This window comes from Rhea americana, unplaced genomic scaffold (genome assembly GCF_003343005.1).
Source record: "Rhea americana isolate MKP2758 unplaced genomic scaffold, rheAme1 scaffold_45, whole genome shotgun sequence".
Lineage (NCBI taxonomy): Eukaryota > Metazoa > Chordata > Aves > Rheiformes > Rheidae > Rhea > Rhea americana.
Window position 1 is genome coordinate 2,890,353 of NW_028186590.1, and position 20,530 is coordinate 2,910,882.

Consider the following 20,530-nt stretch of genomic DNA (forward strand, 5'->3'; position numbering starts at 1 on the left):
TGTATTGTCCCATTAAAATCCTCTTACCATGCAGGTTGCTAATGTGTTTTTAAACAGTAGTGTCCCTTTATGTTACAGTATCAACTAGACTGTCCCCAGAGGTGTGAAGTGTAAATATTGAGTACTTTATAATTAAAACATTGGACTAACTCAGCCTCATAGTGTAAGCTGTCTCCAGTCAACAAGGCCAGTCGTGAAGCTAAAGAAGCAGACAGCCAGGGCATACTGCAGACACGTCACCCGCTTGTGAGTCATGAAAAAGAGACACCAGCGTTCATCAGTGCTGCCAGCCTGCCTGGCTTGATGTGTGCTGGGTTCAGTGGTCAGCAGAGGAGAATTTGGAAATCTGAGCTCATTCTGTCTGTATCTTTCATAGTTCCTGGAAAAGAGATAATTCTATATCTGCGTATAATAAGGATTTATAAAATCAAGGCTTGGACAGAGAAGATGAACAGAAGTGGTAATGGACTGCTTCTTAAAATACAAGACAGGGGCAGCATTGGTGCAAGGATTAAGTAGTAGGTGCAGACCAACAAAAAGATATATCTTCATACAGTACATACTTAAACTTTGGAAATCAAGGCGTGTGTATGCTAACTGCTCACGTGGTCTCCAAAACTGTGATTAGCTGACCTGATAGCAGCAAAGCCTAACCAAATCCCCAGCCTCTGTTTCAAGAAGCCACTGAGCTGCAGCCCGCTAGGAATAGGTGCCTGCCATGTCATTATGGGCTTCCCTTGCCACTGCTACAAAGGCTGGATAGACTTTGGTCTACTCCACTGTGATCGTTCTTTCAGTCAGTGAGTGGCAAAGCATTTTTTGTAAAAGTTTGTTCCATGAGAAAGTAGACTTTCGTAGACTTTCATTGCAAATTTTTCACTTTTTTGAAATTCTGAAAAAAAGAGAGATTGTTTAAAGAAGCTTTGAGGTGCTCCATAACTGTTAGCTGTACTGATGCATATTCAGTCAGTTAAAGACTTCCTGAGGCAACAGGTGACAGGCTGTAATATGACAGCAAAACTGAAAATATGAGAACAAATCAAAATTGTCATTTTTTCTCGAGTCTTTTTTCTCTAAAGAAATTCTCATGTTATTTTTTCCTGCTATTGTGAAACTGAATTTTACAGAAGAAACATTAATAATACTGTCACTTCCCTAGCAAGACAATTAGAAGTGAAACTCAAGCATCAGCACTTCAGCTGGCAGCAGCTGAGAGGGTTTGGCGTTTTCTCATTCTGTCCATGAAGGAAAATTGGCCAGATATTTTAGATCTCATTGCCTCTCCTTCCTCTGAAGCAAAGGATTGCGACCACAGCTAGGGTCAGGTCACTAGATACCTGCAAGCCAGATCTCTAAAAGAGTACCTCAAAAAAACTTTCTTAGATGCCTGATTTTTATTTCTTGGAACGTATTGAGGATCAAATGGATCAACCTAGAGGGCAGGAAAAAAAAATCTTCCTGCAGATCAAATTATCAGTGACTCATAAGGTATTTCCACCTTCGCTGGCGGCTGGGGACGTGGTTTGCCCATCGCAGTCATCTGGTCAGATAGTGCCCACAGCTGCAGCCCTTGTTCTACCGAGTCACCAAGGCACAGAACAGCTTGGTCTCCCAGAGCACAGCAGTGGCCAGGCTRAGGAAGCTCATGGTCGCTTCCCTTCATAAGCTCTCAGAAATATGTGAATATTCATTTTTAGCACTAATTCTTTCTGCTTCCCTAAGTACTTACATAATCTGTGCATTACAGCATCTTGGCTGAAGTGGCCATTTTTATGTTTGAAAATGCTGTGTAGGTATCTTATTACGGATTCTATTCTTCATCTAATGCCAAAAAAACTGATAAGGCAGACAGGTCCAGTGTGTGGCCTGCTGGACCGTGACCACAGATAAAAGAAATACATTCGGGAAAAACAAAACGCAGCCTGGTAAAAGGGTGATAATTACATTTCCAAATGAAAATGTGCTACAGCTAAGCATCTGAATCTGTGCCTAGTTATTCCATTACTGGCTTGAACCTCAGAAGTGCTCCACAGGCAGACTGGGACACTTGAGTATGCATGCCTCTGAAAATAACTCTCCAGGCCTTCTATGTTGGAAAATACCGGCTAATATTTGGAGAATATTTCAATGCTAGCTAAGAGATAATCTTTTTATAATCAAGTTACTGTTAACATACATCCTATTTCTTATCTCAGTGACCCAGGTTTGGTGGAGCTTTTTTGAATTTTATGTAATTTAAAATAAAACCCTCCAACAAATTAATAGGAATATGAACAAATAGACAAGTTATATACAAAGTAAGCTGTGTCTATTATCATAATAAAAAACAGATTTCGCCTTTGTTCTTGCTGGGTTGTGGAAAGAATAACAGGCAACATGAAAGCAAAAAGAGTACCAAGGATAACAATACAGATAATGAGCATGGTATAGAGGACTGTGGGAGTATATTATATTGATAGGCCTTGGCATCTGACCTCAGTGCTTCAGTGTTAGGTTTACAGATCTTCAACCAACAGATATAAAACTCAGCTAGATCATTAGGGTGTTGATAGCTATGAGAGGTTAGCACTAGAGAGGACCAAGGTGCAGACTCATCATCGCAGCCCATCAAGCCCGCTCACTCTTTATCTAATAAATTGTGTGATGCAGTCTGATGACCTGAGAAAATTTGAAAGTAGGGTCATCATATGTTGAGGAGTAAATTAAATGTGATACTCAGTGTTTCCTATGTGGAAATTCAAACTTGATATTAGGAAAAAATTTCAAAGCATTAGGTTAGTGCAGTCAGGCACTTCAGGTTGGCCAGAGAGGTTGCAGCGTCTCCATCTTTGCAGACATTAAAAATTCGACCGGACACGGTCCTGAGCAAGCTGATATAATTGAACCCGTTTTCAGCGGGGGTTGAACTATGTAACCTCTGGAGGCCCATTCCATCCTACATGATTCCATGATTTTATATGAATTTCCTTTGCAAAAGGGGCCAGTGTAATTCTCTTTTTGTTAGAGATTAATATGATGATTTTAGCAGATAACTCCTCAGTTACTTGTTTTTTTTTTTTTTTTTTTTTTTTTTTTTTTTTGATTGTCTGAGCTTGATGATGTTCTGGACATGCTTTAAAGCCATATATTTCGTGTGGTTTTATAGGAAGGCTTGACTAAATGATTGTGCTAAGTTGAAAGGGGTTTCTGTTGCTTCAATGTATTGGTTAATTAGGATACTTTCTCGTCTGTGTGCTCTTATATTGCTGGACAGTTAATGTTATACGATTTTTCAGTTCAAATGAGATGCCTAGATCTGCTCAGCGTTTATTTTTCAAATCTACATAAATGAATGTGCTTAACAGGTCACAAAACATATGAAAAGAGAAAGGTTCAGCTAGCAGAACTTGTTCCATATAGACAAATATATACTACATTTTTGATTCACGCTGGGTCCACTCTTTCACCTGTCAAGTTTCCTGAGCAATTAGGAGACAGGCAGACACACATCTCTGCTGGAAGGAGAAAAACACTTCACTCCCTGCAAGGAGATGCCGCCAGCTGGTGTATCTCCGCTAACAGTGATGCTCGGCCGTGTGAGCGCTCCCTTTGGGTCCTACAGATAACTCCAGCCACTGCTAGCCAAGGAAATGGCAAGAAAGCCTAGGAACAATTCTGTACTCTGATGAATTTATGTCAGCTTGTGCTAACTTGTTAAAGGTAGTTAAGCATTTTAGACACAGGTAGATCGAGAGTTTTCAAGAGCTCTTCACTGCCTAATTTTTACTGATTTCTAATGTGAATTTGGGAGGTCTGAATACCAGATCTGGCCATATATCTCTCATCCSTATAGTTAACATAGGGGAACAACAGTACTGTGTCTCATGAGGGAGTGGTCTAGRCTAAGCACATTGGAAGTGTAAGATGCTGTGATGGGAGTCATGGCCTCCAGAGAAGGCTTGTGCCCACTCCTGCTTCTTTCCAAAGGTGGACACATGTTCCACACACTGACCCTTGAGTGTTGCCTCAACTTGCCTTCTGCTGTTAGGGTTGGTACCACAAAGCTTCTTGTGTCCTGTCTCTTGTGTCCTTGTGCTACAGTYTCGTCCTGATATACACCTTAAGTATGGAAATTTGTACCAGAAATTTGTGAGAGTTCACTAGGGCATCCCGTACAACTACTGAAGACTCTTAATTTGTGTACTRAAGCGCCAGTAAAATGACTTTACCTGTGTAGTTAATGACAGGATCTTCAGGGCTTTTTCTCCAACCTTGAACCATACAGTCAGTGCTTGGAAGTACATATATTCAATCTCCTATTAGACTACGCTCATGAGTGCTGGCAGGATCAGCCTCTGTGAAAGGCAGAAAACTGATATGCTAAAGTAAAATCCATAAGAGGTTATTTTTGAGTCTGTAATATTTCTTAAAAATGCAAACTTGTTTCACACTAATGTCTGAGCATGGTGATTTTGGCAGGGAAGGCAAGCCACTGTACAGTAAAATGCTGGAAAGTAAAAGCATCTTCATGTGGTGTTTCAAATAAGACAAGCAGCACGTTTAATGTGTTTAAGAAGTTCAAAGGACAGATTTTTCCCCATATGGAAAATAAGTGATGGTTTTGTATATTTAGCATTCTGTATAAGCATAACAGTTGTTTCAGAACCTATATTTGCTACACAGCTCAGCACTCAATAAAATAACTCAATATTGAAATAGAAATATTATTGTTGCCAAAGGAAAGTAGAGGCATACCATTGGCACCTACCAAAGCCAGACATGTGAGTAGCARCCGACTTCCTCGCAAACATCCCATGACACGCAGGTCCTGCTGTGGGCAGAAAGGACGATACAGCTCCATCTTGCAGCCTGCAGCCAGTGTCAGTACATCATAGCTGTACATCATAGGGACTTCAGAATATTCTGTTTGATGCACAGAAATTATATACCCCTCTTTGCAATTGCAATGATTGTGAGATAAAAGACCCTGAAAAATAGGGGAAAATGAGATTGGGCTTTGACTGCAGATACTCTAACAGAGGAAGAAAAACTCATTTTGAAAAGTATTTGCTACATCTTGCTTTGGTCACTCTGAGAGCTATTCTATTGTCAGAATAGTGRATGATATAAAACCACAAGTTGCTTGTTGCACACACCTCAGCAAGGTCTAGTGCCCAAGAAGGTGCATATTGCTGATTGCTTTTAGACATTAATAAAATTAAAGCATGCAAGGCAATAGACACACACCCCCCAAAATTCGAAACTTTGGGGCTGCTTTCATGTCAATATCATATATTTAAGCGTAGAACTCCGTGACAAGAGAAGATGATTCTTAAAACCAGAAAAGTCTCATCATCAGTTGAACCCTTCAAGATGGAATTCTTTCTGCTAGTCCTTCCGTTTGCAATCTGAAGTGCTTCTGCCATCAGGTCCAATTCTGTTAGTACTACTGCATAACAACGTGAAAGGGCACTTCAGATTCCAGGAAGCAAGGAACTTATTTAGATTAACAAAGACAAGACTAATGATGTGGTATAAAACTGAGCAACCTTGAGCAAAAGAGCAATGATTGATTTTTTAGAAGTAAGTTTAATATTAACAATGCATTATGTTGGAGAATTACTCCCCATTCCATTTATATCCTTGTTTACTACTGGGAGAGAACTCTATGAAATTAACAGGATTTTCTTTGTGCTGGTAAAACTGAGACAACTCATAATTCCCAACATAAGTCATATGACTACTCAAGTCAATTGTAGGGTTTCAGTAAAGACTGACATGCRGCTATTAGTTAATAGGGTAAGTTAAATTAGAGAATGAAGATATAGATCTTTGCGCATTAAATAAAATTTCAAAAAACATTTATTCTGCATGCTATTATGACTTCGTTCTAAGTTTAATGAGCCCTTGCATCTGTAACTGCTTAGATTTCTGTGGTAGCCATGAGAGTTGTTGGGGCTATAAAGTGGTGTGGCCTTTCAAATACTGTTGTTATGCCTATCGTTTTTAGAAATTCTTTATCAATATATGTTTTTGGTCAGGACAAATTTTCTCTTCTATCTTCATTCTCCTGAACATTATGTTTAAAAATATTTTTCTGTATTTCAGTACATTAAATAGGTGATTGATTGTTCCTTTCTTAAACAAGCTACAGGATGAAAGCATCATAAAGGCAGACGATTAACTGGTATTTGTCATTCTAAATCTGATCAATGTATCATTTTGTATCATTACTCCCTCAGCCATCACTGACTGAGATACAGTGAAGTGTGGTACAGTACACTCATTCCTTATACTCAGAATTTTGATGTTTCCATTGGAAATACCTTTTTTTTTTAACAGAAATGCATGATTTATTGTCCTATCCATTATTCTGGTAACATGCGAAATTTCATGGCATTTAGTGACAGCAAATAAAATGAATCTCCATACAAAGCCAGGTATCTTGTAGACTCTTCATTCATTTCATGAAAGTTGCTGCCATAATAATTGTGGTTTTTTGTAGTCTAGAAAGGTAGTTTTGGAAGATTTGTGGATACTACTTTGTTCACATGTTGGGAATACTGAAAATATCATAAAAGTAATCAAGCGTTACTAAGAGGCCTTGTTGAGTGATACAATCATAGAATCATAGAATCAGTAAGGTTGGAAGGACCTCTGGAGATCATCTAGTCCAACCTCCATGCTCATGCAGGGTCACCTAGAGCATGTTAGACGGGGTTGCATCCAGGCAGGCCTTGAAGATCTTCAGAGAAGGAGACTCCACAACCTTTCTGGGCAACCTGTGCCAGTGCTCTGTCACTCTCACAGGGAAGAAATTCCCCCTCATGGTCAGGCGGAACTTCCTGTGCTTCAATTTCTGCCCATTGCCTCTTGTCCTGTCACATGGGACAACTGAAAAGAGTTTGTGCCCGTCCCCTTGACACCCTCCCTTCAGGTACTTATCCACGTTGATAAGATCCCCCCTCAGTCTTCTCTTCCCCAGGCTGAAGAGGCCCAGCCCAATGAAGAAGACTTCCTTTTACTCATGTGCTGTTGTGGCACATTTGCATGACTGTATTTGAGTGGTCCTGTCCACTGCAGAACTCCTTTAATTCTCTATAYTACCGGCCATAGGCCACTGAAAAGTAAGTTTAAAACCAACACAAAAAGCAAAATCAGGAAAGAATTAGGAGAAATAGGAGAGTAGTTTATGTTCTAGATGTCTTCAATAGAATGGCGTGTTTTAGATGAAAATGCACAGCTGGTCCTTGGGTTATATCCACAGTATTGACCTACCATAGTCCCTGTTGGGCTCATTTAGAGGAAAATTTCTTTTTTAATCCCAAATAYTGCAGTTAGTTCAATCCTGAATATTTTATTAAAATATGCCAAGCAGGCATCAGAATTTGAATGATTAAATTTTCAGTAGACTTGTCCTCCTTGTCTTTTTCTTTAATGAAGATGTAAAACACTCCTGAAATACTCTAGCTGATCAGAATATTAGAGCTCGTATTTTAAATGCACTGTTTTGATAGTGTTTGAGTAAAGCCTTAAGTGTAATAACGACTTTCCATCACAGTCACTTGAAATCTGGAGTAACCTATTCTTAATAAAAGAGCTAGTAGCCAGTCTAGAAAAAAGCTTAAGGTTACAAAAGACTTGCCCGCTTTTGACTACCTATGTATTCCCAGGCATATTAGCCTCTGTATCTTTGCAGAGCAGTGAACTTCTGAGAGAGAAGCAGAGGTGCCCGAGTCTCACACTTACTGCCCGTAAATCACAGACTTTCAAAACGTACTCTTGGGCCTTCGCCTTCACCTCTACATGTGATGCTGCTCCCATCAGGAGCAGCCGCGCCATTCCCTGGCACTGCGTGATTTACTGGGGATCTAGTTGAGTCACACTGAGTGGGATTAACTCCAAAGGCTCATTTAAGCAGGCTTTTTTTCCTACTCAGTGTTGTTTCCACTTAGTTCCAGCCGCCAAAGTTGTGGCTCTCTTGGCCGTAGCTGGACCATTAGATAATAAAGGTGAGTGATGTCTGGCCCCATTACAAGCAAAACGTGCCGTAGCTTCCCTGGAGCCACGATTGCACTCACAGGATTGAGTAAAGAGGCGGCAGTTACTCGCGGCATACAAAACGCATTGCTGTGTTGCAGTTCTGTTCTTTTGATTTTTTTCTCTAACATCAAAAAACTGAACATGTGCAAGTGGTCGTATTTCTACCCTAAAATCTGAAGACTTGAAAAGTTGATTTTGAAGTGGATTATTCTGGCAAGCTACACTTTTTTTTGTATTAAATCTTTTTTTTTTCTGGACAGCAAAAAATCTGAATTTACTGTATTAGTAAACATTTTTATGCAAAAAGATTCTTTGAGTATTTCCATGAGCCCTACACTGTGGKCAATGTTAGAATAAATATATTATTCTTGAAAAAAAATGATTCTACAAGAAGAATTGTGCAATGTTATCCATTTCTCCAGGTTCATACTCTGATTTTATTAGATTGTCTCCATTACATTCTATTAAATAGATTTTATCTTAATTTTGTACGTGTTGTAAAAAAAAAAACTCTCTACAGTCTAAAACAGTGCTCAGTATTGAATGCTATATATTTTACTATTCACATTTTAAATTATTTTTCTTGGGAAGTACGTGTCGAAGAGCAAAGGTTGCTTGGTCAGCTACTGGACATGACACTGGGAGTTTTGACTACCTGATGCATAGGTAAAAATTACCAACAGGGTTGTATAAATACAGTTTTTGCTATGTAAAATTTGGCATTCCCATTTGAAAATATGGGTCTGCACAAAGACCTTCTTTTTAGGTTTGGTWAAAGGAGAGCTTTCCTGTAGATACAAGGAGGCAAAGTAAGTGCAAACAAGGCGTCTAGTATGCAAAACAGACATGACAAGCAAGCTTCCTAGTCTCTAAAGCAGTTAAAAACTGGCAGAACACATCCTTGCGGAAGGTAGTAGCCAAATGGGACAGCAGTTTCAAATGAAGCCATATGGTTTGATTCAAATTATTCTTTTTTGGTCTCAAAAAAGTGTCCTGTTGAAGCCAATAGAAACATTTACCTCTTAGAAAATATGTGGGTCACACATATCTCTGAGCCTTCAAAATAAACATTTCTGTTTTGTTTTGTTTTAAGCTATTGCACTTGCTCAAAGAAGAATGATACCTGCTTTACTGATCCTTGGATAATTTACTTTGATGTTTTATATTTTCGCTATGATGAAATAGATCATTAAGTGTGCATTGAATTATGTGTTGCTTGGTGTCCCCTGGGTATTTAAGATATTTCATCTGTTTTTAGTTACATCTCCTATTTCAGCCATTTCACTACTTTGTCAGTGTAGGCCAAAAACAACCATTTAGCACACACTGACTGTTCCTTTGGTCCTTTAAAATATAATGGAAACAATCAATTTAGGTCTACAACACTTTTTTGTCACTGCAGGTTTAACTTCTTTCATACTTGGTGTATAGGGCTTGCATTCTAATTTTAGAATGAATAAATACCCAATACGGGAATGAACCACAAAATATTTTCTGAATAAAATTTATGCAGCAGAGCCTGACAAAACTCACCTTTTCAAACCAGCAGCAAGTCATTAAAAAAAAAGTCATAAAATTCAGCTCAAATTCTATATTTCTGGAAAAGGTAATAATTGGAAGACAGAACATCTAAAAAGATGGGTTTGCTACAACTAGATTATCTTCTTTATCATTATGACTGTTATTTTATCTCAAAAAATATTCTTAAATTTTCCTACACAATTTATTTTCACATTTTAAGACAAGGAGGTCACCTTATTTCCTTTCTCCATAAACAGAATTTTTGTGTTGCTTTCAGGGTAGAAGGCAACACAGTATCAAGCCCTAGTGTGTCACACTCTTCCGCTTGGAAAAGAGGTTGAAGTGCAAGTCATTTTAAAGCARGCTTACAGGAGAAATTTATGAGCTTTTTTCTATGGAAGAGCGCTTATTCTCCATGCAGCTTTTGTCAAACATTTTTAACAAATTGTAATAACCTTTGTCATATCTCATTTTCTTGCATAAACAAGTCACATTGAAACTATAAATGATGGAAAATTTAATCCGCGTGGCTTGCGCTATCAAAACTGTTAAGCTGGATTCTTTTCCACCATGTCAGCAGTGCGTTATCTGTTTTATAGAAATGCTGAAAAGATTGCTTTTTAAGGGCGATAGCGTAGGACCCGCGTGCGTCTCCTCCTCAAGCCTGCACTAGCCGATGTTTTCACTTTCAGTTCTTTCTCAAGATAGGAAAATACTCTAGTGTTTGTCTTTCCCCTTCCTACTGGAGAGGTTGTTTCCACCCGCCTCYAGGAATTTGCTGCTCCGAGAGCGCAGGCAGCGCGCGGAGGTGCACGGGAGCTGTTGGGTTTCTGCCTGCGCTCCTGCCTTGGACGTGTACGCTTGCTCCAGGACGCAACGTGCTGAACCAGCTCTCAGGCTGAGAGCAGGCATCCCTTCTCCCTGTGAGAGTTTAGTGTACTCCTGCGTGGTTCTTCAGAAAAATGAGATCATATAACCTGGGAGTCCAGCAGATGTTCCTTTTCTCTCCCCCCATCAGCCTCATCAGACACTGAAGCCGTAAAGTCTCCCCGTCCCACAAAGTAAGAGGGGTGAGAGTACTGGCAGCATGTAGCAGGGATCTCGTGTAGGGCAATGCACTTAGCAAAAATCTGCCACCGTGCTTTTTGTGAGGGGTCTTCACCCAAATTAATAGGCCCAATTTAAAATAAAACAGTGCTGTGGATGACCGCTGGTGAGCAGCTTTCTGTAGGTTTGCAGCCAACTCGTTAGTTCTGACTTTGTAGCAGTGGGGAAAGAAAAAGCTACTTTCTGGGCGTAGTTAAGAATAGCAAAAGCTTTCAAACACTTGTTCCCCTTACATACAAATACCAGGAAAATAGCACTGCAAGTGGTTTACAAACAGCTATCGTCATAATCCTAAATAGCCTTGCTTTTATGGGGATTAAATTAGACCCCAAATAATACTAGAACATAACTCTGGTGGTCTAATTGCTTAATTATGTCATTTTAACAGTGATACACTTTTATTATTTACAGAAGAAGTCACCAAACTGTTTGCAGATGTTTAACTTCCTATTATTTTAATTCTAGCACTAAATAATGTAGTGAAGTAGCTTTTAAAGATCTTCACTGGTACGTATTTTATGCTTATGATGATATTCCCCGGCTAATGTTTTAGCAGTTTTTTTAAACTGAACATTTTCTGCCATATGACTATCCCTGAAATCATAAACTGTAGTAAAACTCTGCTGAAAATTAAATAAATGAAGAATTGGTACTTCCTAATTAGCTAATAAGAAAAGTTTATGAGAGGTGGATTGAATAAATATCAAAGCTTCTGAGTTATATTATCTTTCATAAATTGACTGGTCTCCAATTAGTGTATGTTTTCAGAAGCAGGGGAATAAGATGAAAGGCGCTGCATCAAAATTGATTACTGTTGAAACAAAATGGAAGTTCCTGCTTTTGATAAAATATAAGACTATGGCAGTGCTTGAATAATTTTATGGGAACTTGCTGCCTAAGGCATGAGTTTTACTGTCTGATACTGAACGCATGAGAAAAGATCATCTGTTTTTTTCAGCCTGAACAAATATATGATCCAGATTGAACCACTAGAGGCCAAATATAATTGCATTGTGTTTTGCCTTGTACTGTTGTGTACCTACAGCAGCATCCTCTTGTACAGCATGTATTATAGCACACAGTTCCCATGCTAGCGTTTGAAAATGCTTCTCTTTTAAGGCACATCGGATGACTATGCAGGGCTTAATAAAATCCTCAACACTTCATCCATCATCATAGAAATAGTCCAGGATAGCAAGGAACGAGTGTTGGGACACTTGGACCATTGCGGCGTTTGAACCTTAGCCTCAGGGTTTTGCGTCGGCGGTGCCCCGGCGGTCTGCTTGGATCCCAGCTCGCGGTCAGCAGGGCAAAGGCGTCGCGCGCGTCCTCCCTGCCTTCAGCTCTCGCCGTGGAGGTGGAGAGGCACCTTCACTTCATTGCCCAAGTAGCAGACTAAATTTTAAAAAAGTAGAAGGTGAATCCTGGCTATTAGCTTACTTTGAAGGAAAGCACATCAGTGGTAAATAAACTGCCGAAAATATTCCGGAACAGTTAAACCTTTTGCTTTTGTTGCTAGTGTTGTGTTTTACAGCACCCAAAAGCGTGCTTTTAGCTTTTCAGGGCTAATAGAAGGTCTGAGTTTCTCCCCTCCTCCAAAGTGCTTACAGTCTAATTTTAGACATAATGTGCTGAATGGCAGTAAAAAAAGTGTTCGGTGGTGGAGGGAGGAATGAGGGATAGAGGGGCAAGATTTGAATGCGTGGGTGGATAAATGCAAACATTTTTCTTTTGTTCTTTAATAATAATTAATAACAATGCCCCATTTCTTGTAAAGCTTCTGGAAAGAATGAGAACAAAAGGTTACAGAGGTTTGGAAAAATATCTTTCCAAGACTATTCTTAGGTATTACTGTGGGAATCGTTTCTGCTTTTCATGGATAATCTGCAAAACTATGCCTACCCAGGTGCTAATCTACACTGTGCACCTGGCTTTCCTGAACATTGACTTTATTTTGATTAATGCACTGCCTAACTGTACTGGTTCTCTCTCTCGACTCGCTTTTCCAATTTAGCAGGACTTTGCCCACACTGATCTTCTAAATCACAGCTGAGGAAGCATGGCAATTCATCCTAAGTGCTTAAGAGGGAGGATGGTTTTGTGATGGCAGAACTGGGCTAGGACAGAAAAAGGTTCAGGTTTATTCCACAGTTCTGCCAAAGACTTTCTGGGTAGCCTTAGGCTAGTTGCTTACCTCTTCTGTGCAGTGGTCTTCAGCTGTGGAGACCAGCTATGTGGGAACAACAACCTTTCTTTTTTTTTCTACTGTGTCTGTTTTCTATAATTGTGCTGTAAGAGATCTCTTCCAAGTAAAAACTCGCAGTGTGTGCTTGGACAAGATCCAGTACAACTGGGCCTCAATTTTGATTGGTATTATTGGAATACAACTAAACAAGAGCAATTTTTAATTCCTAAATGCAAAGGAAGCAAGAAAATATTATTTTAACTGATTCAGGACTAAAAAAATCAGCAAAGGAAACAATATCCTTTTACTGTAGATTCTTAGTCAATTATCCATCTATTTTGCCCTCCATGCAAGCCTTAACTGGGAGAAAACACATTTATGTCTGAACTGGTAAGACTTTCGTATCTTGTAAGAGTTCATGTCTGAAGACCTTGAGCAGCTGAAACTACCAGTAGTGTTCTGGGAGATTTTCCATAAAAGGGGGGGGAGAGGGAGGAGTAAGACTGGTCACAAAGTGGATTATTGTCACTTGAATGAGGTTTTTATGAAAACTTTAAGCATATAACTGCTTATCTTTATCTTTCTGTGGTCTTGAAGAAAGACTTGTCAATGGCATGTAAAAGACATTGYGTTACCCTCCTGGGTACTATGAAACCATTACTGGTTTATCTTTATCTTTAGTTCGTAATAGAGCTTATATGCAAGCTCCTATCAGATTTGATTTTCAGGCAGGAACTTTTTTCCAGTGCTTATGTATACGACTGTATGCAACAAAATTTGCTTCCAATATCTTATCATGGTGCATATGAGATTTTGTAATAAAAAATGAGAARAAATGGACTTGTATTTTCTTCAAATGTACCAGATATATTACACTAAGACACTATCATCTTATTGAAAAGTCTTTATGTTATAAGGAGAAGATCAGTTTAGCTCCTGAAGTGAAAGTGTGGGCTGATGCAGTAATATGATACTGAAGTTTGTTTCAAGTAGTTAAAATCGGAGAGAAATTTAAGTATTTAAGTTGGAAATGATCTCTCTAGGTTATCTAGTCCAATCTTCTGCTCAAAGCAGAGCTAACTCCCAAGTTAGATCAGGGCCTTTTCCAGCTGATTTCTGCATGTCTCCAAGGACAGAGATTTACAGCTTCTCTTTGGGCAACTTGTTCCGGTGCTGAACTCCCTTCACTGTGAATTTTTTTTCCTTATACCTAGTCATAATTTTCCTTCCTGCAAATTGTGCCTTGTCTCTCTTCACTGTAACCAAAATTAGATAGTTGAAGACAACAGTCATATGTCGTGGCCTCCTCTTGTCCAGGTTGAACAAACTCAGCTCCGCCAGCCCCTTCTGTCTGTTATAAGCTCCAGCCCCTGATCATCTTGGTGTCCCTCCACTGAGTTCGCGTCAGTTTGTGTCTTGTATTGAGGAGCCCAAAACAGGACATAGCACTCCAGATACAGTCTCTCAGCCCAGTAAAAATGTTCTTGCTAGTACAGCTCGCCACRTGGGTTAGCTTTCATTGCCACAGGGGCACAGTGCTGACTGATGTTCAACTTGTCCACCAGGACCCCAGGGCACTTCTCTGAAAAGCTGCTTGCTTTGTCTTCAGAATAACAACTGTGTTCGTTAATGGAAGCTTATCAGATTGAAGAATGTACGCATCGCCTATATAGAACAATAATTTATACACTTTTTCCCTTTGCCCCAGGACAGATTTCAACCTCCTTCTTATTATGAACGAGCCATTTGTACATTATTGCAGGTGTATTTCTACCTTAGTAGAAATAGTTTGCAATGCATGTGTGTTTTGAGTTAGACGTCTACTATCAATTCAGCAATTCAGGTTCCCAGCAGGATCCAAAGAACTGTCCTTCTGTGACTGATTGATTGCCAGCATGACTGACAAGTGTTGGAAGAAGTAAATGGCAAAAAAATTGATGGAGTCAATTATTACCACTTGCAAAAAAACTAGTACAAGCATTAGAATATAAACTGTAAAATATGCACTGCCTTGCACAATAAATGATCTTATTTGGCGTGCTGCTTGGCTTCTGATTGTCGTCAGTTCATGGTATCATTGGTGAAATGAACTTCTCTTCTGATGCGTTTCGTAAACAACAGGTTTTCACCAGCACAATGGCAAAGCAGTGCAAYGGCAAGAAAACTCTATCTTCCTTGGTATAGGCCTCAGGGCAATACTAGCTCTTCGGGCTCACGTCTATGAATGCTGTGTATGTGCTGTAAGGATCAGCAAGAATTTGTGATACCAGCTGTTTGCCTCTTTCTTGCAGAGAGATTGAGCAATGTGTCTATGCTTTGCTTTGCTTGTGTATGTCAGTCAGTCCCATGAAACAAGGAAGCTTGTCCACAGGGCCAACACTGCGGACATGTTTTCCCAGTTGGGATGGCATGACTTGTGGAAGATCATCTAGCTTCATTCCTTTGCTTTAATTTCCTTAATTGATTGTATGATTTTAAGTTTGCTCCCAAAATGGAATTTGATCGCTTAGGACAGTGATGCCGTAACTCAGCTACCTTTGAATCTCTGCTATATTGTCCATTAAGTCTATTATTCAGAAGGAAATTGTTTGGGATGGTAAAAATGAAAAGCAATTGTTGTGCATGGCAGGTAGATGCAATATGAGTTTTTATAACCTTATCCAGCAGATATCTGTAGTTGCTTGTGGGAGAAAATATTTTTCAGACTGAGGAGAGATCTCTGCTATGGATGATCTTTTCTTAGAGCCACTAAGAGCGACTGGACTGGATAAATGTAGCAAATATAGCTATGTATACTGGGTCATTTCACGAAAAAATCTTGGTTCTTGTGTTTCAGTTTGCATTAAGTCTACTGGAAATTGTTCCAATGCTGCTCAGAAATATGTAGTTTTATGAATAGTCTGTTTTAATGTCCCTAATGAACCAAGTAATAATTGAATTTCCATTTAAAAATGAAGACTGTTGTTGAAGCAGGATCAGTATACATACTGAGTCAGTGTTCTGAAAAAGATACTAACTTTTTTGTGTTCTTTCTTTTTCAGTTTTCTCCTTGTGTTTGGTTGCTTGATTTTGTCCGTGTTTTCTACTATTCCTGAACACACAAAACTTGCCTCTGGTTGTCTCTTCATTTTGGTAAGTGAAACTTCTAAAGACAGTTTTACAGATATATTAATATGTACACAAATTCTCTTCCTCACCATGAAGGGAACAGTGTAATTACTGAATGCTTCAGAGACTAAGCTTTTCATAAGCATAGTGGAAAACAGTAAAATAGAGGAGTCCACCATATTTTTCTTTTAAAATAAATCTGAGATTATATGAAAGCATTAATAAAACATTGAATTTCATCTTGTTTCTTACTTGAGAATTTGCTTGAGAATTGCTGTGTTTTGTTACTAATAGTTTTTCTACTGCACTTTGGCAGTGACTGAGCACGAGAGACCTTTGATACTGCTGCTGCCATTTATAAAGTCAGTATGTAGTAAGAGGCACTTATACTTAAAATAGGAAATAATTTGGTATCTTAGATACCAATTTGTGCTAGCTATTGGTAGATACTGACTTTTTAGTGGCAGTTGCTGCAGTAGGACGTGATAGTTTCATTATTTCCTCATAATACATGCTTTTGTAATATGTTTCTCTCTCCTTTTTTCCCTTCTGAGGTAGTTATAAATGGCTTTAATCCATAAAAGTGCTTAATATTTTTCATGCATTGTATAAATGCCACTTTATTCGTCTGCTGCTTGATGTGCTATTTAGTTCGGCAAGTGATGGCCTGAGGATAAGCAGTGGTCGTTAAAATGTCTCTAGATAACCAGAGTTACCATGGTTATTTCAGTTCCAAGTATACAGCAGACTGTGGCTTGTTAGGTGGTGCCTCTGCTCAAGTAACTGTTGGCAAACGCCAACATTTTAATTGTCATCACTGTATAGAGCCGAAAGTCCTGCTCATCAGAACAACTCGCTAGTTAGTTATGGAGCGAGCAGGTTGACAGCGTTATTGCAGTGCACGGTACGTCTCTACGGCACAGTGTGGTACCGCATCGAGGTACCCGAGCTAGATGTGCCGAGAGGGTTAGGTGCAGGAGCGTGGTGCTCTGCTCCATCTGACAGTCTGTTTCTTGGCAGGGCTCGTTAATACAGGGAGAAGCATGCAAAATGTGGTATTCTGTTTCCTCTATCCCCGCCAGCCCTTCCAGAAAAGATCAAGTGGTGTTAAGCTAGCCAAAAGCAATCAGATTTAATCTAGTCCTGTTATTAATGTATTTGAACAACACTTTGCAAATGGAAGTTTGTCTGAATGTTCTGTAACTAATTAYATTATTGTAATTATTATACTAATTGCTAAGATTTTCTGGTATATAAAATACAAAAGTTTGATTAGTCCAAAAATTCCTTACTTATAACAGAAGGTGCTTTGTGACAAGTAATCTGTTTCCCTGTACACTTAGGCAAATTTCTTGAAGTCATCTCTTCTCGCAGAAAATCCGTATTTCCCGTGAGCCGCGTATCTGTTGACTGCGTTTGCATGCTTACCGCCGATGCCTCAGCCGGCTGATAAGCGCGTTCCCCGCGGTTTGCCATGTCTCACGCAGGAGCCCAGCTGCGGAGGAGCCCTGGGGAGCCCTGCAGGCGCTCTGGGCGCCCGGTCCTGGCGCAGCGAGCCCCGTCGGGAGCCCCGAGCCACCGCTGCAGTGCTTCCGCTGGTGCTCCCAGCAGGGCTGTGCCGATGGGGAGAGCGGCTCTGGGAAACCGCGGCTCTTCCTGCTGCTGGGACTTGAGAAGCAGCTCAGTGACTTTGTCCTTCTTAGCAATTCTGCCTTTACGTGCCACCCTTGGAATGTGGAGATGACCCTAAGGAAGAAGAAGGTGGATGGTTAATCCTTGAAGCATCAATGCCAACTTTAGTAGCTTGGCCCAACGTTTCTATGCTATATCCTAGTGCGTTCAACAAGCCCTTGGCAGGAATAGATCTGGCGATGACGAATTTTACAGCTCCTGCTGTGGGTCTCTAATGGAGAAAAACATAAACAGAGCAAAGTTTGAAGTTCCAGAAGCAGGCTAAAACTGACTGGTTTATTCCAGTTTGCCAATGCGTGATTTACTGTCTTCTCTGCTGATATTAGCAATGTTATCAAAACAGGCTTTTGCAAACACATACTACTAAAATACTACAATTTTACATTAAGTCAGAAATGGTTGTTTTGGCTGTGCCAACACATAATTGCCGTCACTAAAGTTTTAACAACCTTTTGCTTGCGGTGATTCGCACAATTCTTGTAAATGTGTCATTTAGTAGAGACAGTTGTATTAACTATCGGAGATCTGTCGTAGCACTGTTTTGCTTTGTGCTCGAGATGGAAGCTATATGTTTATTTTCTAACGAAGTACAGTAGAAATGCAACAACCTCTGGGGTTGCCTGCTGGGTTTCTGAGAACTGTTTGCTTCAGAGATTTATTCCAGATGGTGCCCCCTAGAGCCATGCTAATTGACTAAAAAGCTAATGTAGTGCTCCTTCAGCTTAATACCTGAGCTACTGCCTGCGCTGGAACCGATGGCTTTTGACATATTGCAGCTATTTACAATTACATGGGAAGGTTAAAGAGGAAAGTGTAAATGAGGCAAGTAAACCTCTCCCTCCTTCTCAGAAAGGCCAGAGGAGCTGAGATTATTCTTCTGCAATCAATCAATTCCATTTATTTCCCTGAGCCTCACCTTACAAGGAAGCAGGAAAAATATCTCCTAAACACCATATCCTAAATACTCTTCCAGAAAAATACAACTCTGTGCAGTAACTCAGTGAAAATAATTGGTTAGGCCAAACAGCATTGGCTGAGGACTTTTGAGTGTCACCGATCCAACTCTGCCCCAGCGCATTTTACTGTGTGCAGCTGGAGTTTCGGATTTGTCGTCTGAACAAGGCAGATGACACCTAGTCACCTTCCACTTGTCAGAGGGCCTGGAAATGCATTTAATATTTGCATTTCACCTTGAAAATGAAAGTTCCGTGGATATATTCAGCATATGCTAACTATTGTTATATCAGTAATGAACTTTGTTAGATTTGTTTCCAGAAATAATAAGTCTAACCAGAAGGAGAGCATCAGATAACTCCGTATACCTACCAATTACAATTATTCTTTAGCCTTGTCTGTGCACACAAGTTCTGGCACTGAAGCTGTAACAGTGATATATCCCAGACAGACAGTAGAATAAAATCTACTTCAACATCAAAAAAGCCACAAGCAGCTTAAGAATCCAACTAACACAGCAAGAAAATAATCTTTGGTGTATTGCTGATCTCCTGCAAGTACATTTGCTGGCACTTTATCAAATAATAAACACTAGGGAAGTAAAACTTAGGGTGGGAAGGCAAAAATCAAATCTTTTGGGGAAGATAGCCAAGAAGGAGTATATCTGGAATGGGAGGTCATTCACTCTCATGACCAAATTCTCTATATTTTTTCTCTATATTTTAAGAACACTTGCAACTAGAGCTGTGTGAATAACTAGTTCACTTCATTTTGTTTGCTGTCAATTCAAGAAAATAAATAATGTTGGGTTGACCCACAAAGTTGGCAAATTGAAAAGTCCAAAAAAAGTCTTGGATCAGATGAAATATTTCATTTGACCTGGTATAAAACATTCTTTGTGTGACTGAACATTTTAGAAGCTTTGGCTTAAAAGTAAAATTGAGACTGTGGAAAAGAAATGTCATTTTTATTTGAAGTGACAGAGCATTTCATTTTTTTCATAATTTTCATTTTTAATCAAGATGAAGAGTTTGCAAAACTCTTGTGAATTTCTGCAGGACTGGTTTTGTCAGATCTGTTTTGTGTTTTTCCCCAAGAAGGCTGGGGTAGAAAACTTTGCCCAGTTCTGCAGGATAAGGGCCTCTGAAAATGTGCTCTAGGAACACATTCTTCAGGCAGAAATAGCTCCCAAGTGGATAGCGTACTGTAGGTGAAAGTAGCTTCTACATGTATTGCGGTCATTTGCATGATTCCCCAGGGATAGTGTAGTAAGTGCATCTAGTAATTAAGTTTTTCCTAAGTTCATTTTTTCTAACATTTTCCCATAAAAGAAACATAGAAAAGGGATAAACATAGAGTATAGGTACCCACTAGCAGGCAAGTACATATTCAATTTTCTTTGCTCTATGACAGTGAATGTGCAACTATCTTCATCCATCTGCAGAGATATAATCATATAAATCCTAGCTAATTTTAAGGCTGGACAGAGTGGATAAAAAAAAAACGAAGCTGGATATTCAAAAAAGTAACTTTTTTTGGTTTAAATTTATTGGCCTATAAAAAAATTCTGGCGCTTAAGTCCTCATATGACACATGGGTAAAAGACCACCAGACCTGATCAGAGAAACAGATGAATGGCTCTATAGAACAAGCTGGCAGTTCATGTCCTTACACGACACTTACAAAACTTACACTTACAAAAACAGAATGATCTTGAGAGATTTCAATTATAGATATATTTCTAACAAAAAAAAGTGATATATAGACCACATGTTATTGCAGCATCGCTGAGTCCTCTCTGGAGAGAAATAGATGAAATGATACCTGAGCTAAAAATCAGTAATTTCTGAGTTTGTTATAGCTTGTCAAAACTAAAAATTAATAGATCTCAGGAAGATATTTCATTTTATCCCAAATCAAAACAAGGAGTTGAAATTTCAG

General features: G+C 39.4%; 1 protein-coding gene across 1 annotated transcript in view; it reads left to right on the top strand.

Annotated features, from left to right (window-relative positions):
• Positions 1 to 20,530, top strand: part of KCNQ5 (potassium voltage-gated channel subfamily Q member 5) — a 304,096-nt gene that overhangs the window by 194,530 nt on the left and 89,036 nt on the right. The window contains exon 3 of the mRNA XM_085316085.1: positions 15,877 to 15,967. Within this exon, the coding sequence (XP_085172211.1) occupies positions 15,877 to 15,967 (91 nt within the window). The remainder of the gene's footprint in view (positions 1 to 15,876; positions 15,968 to 20,530) is intronic.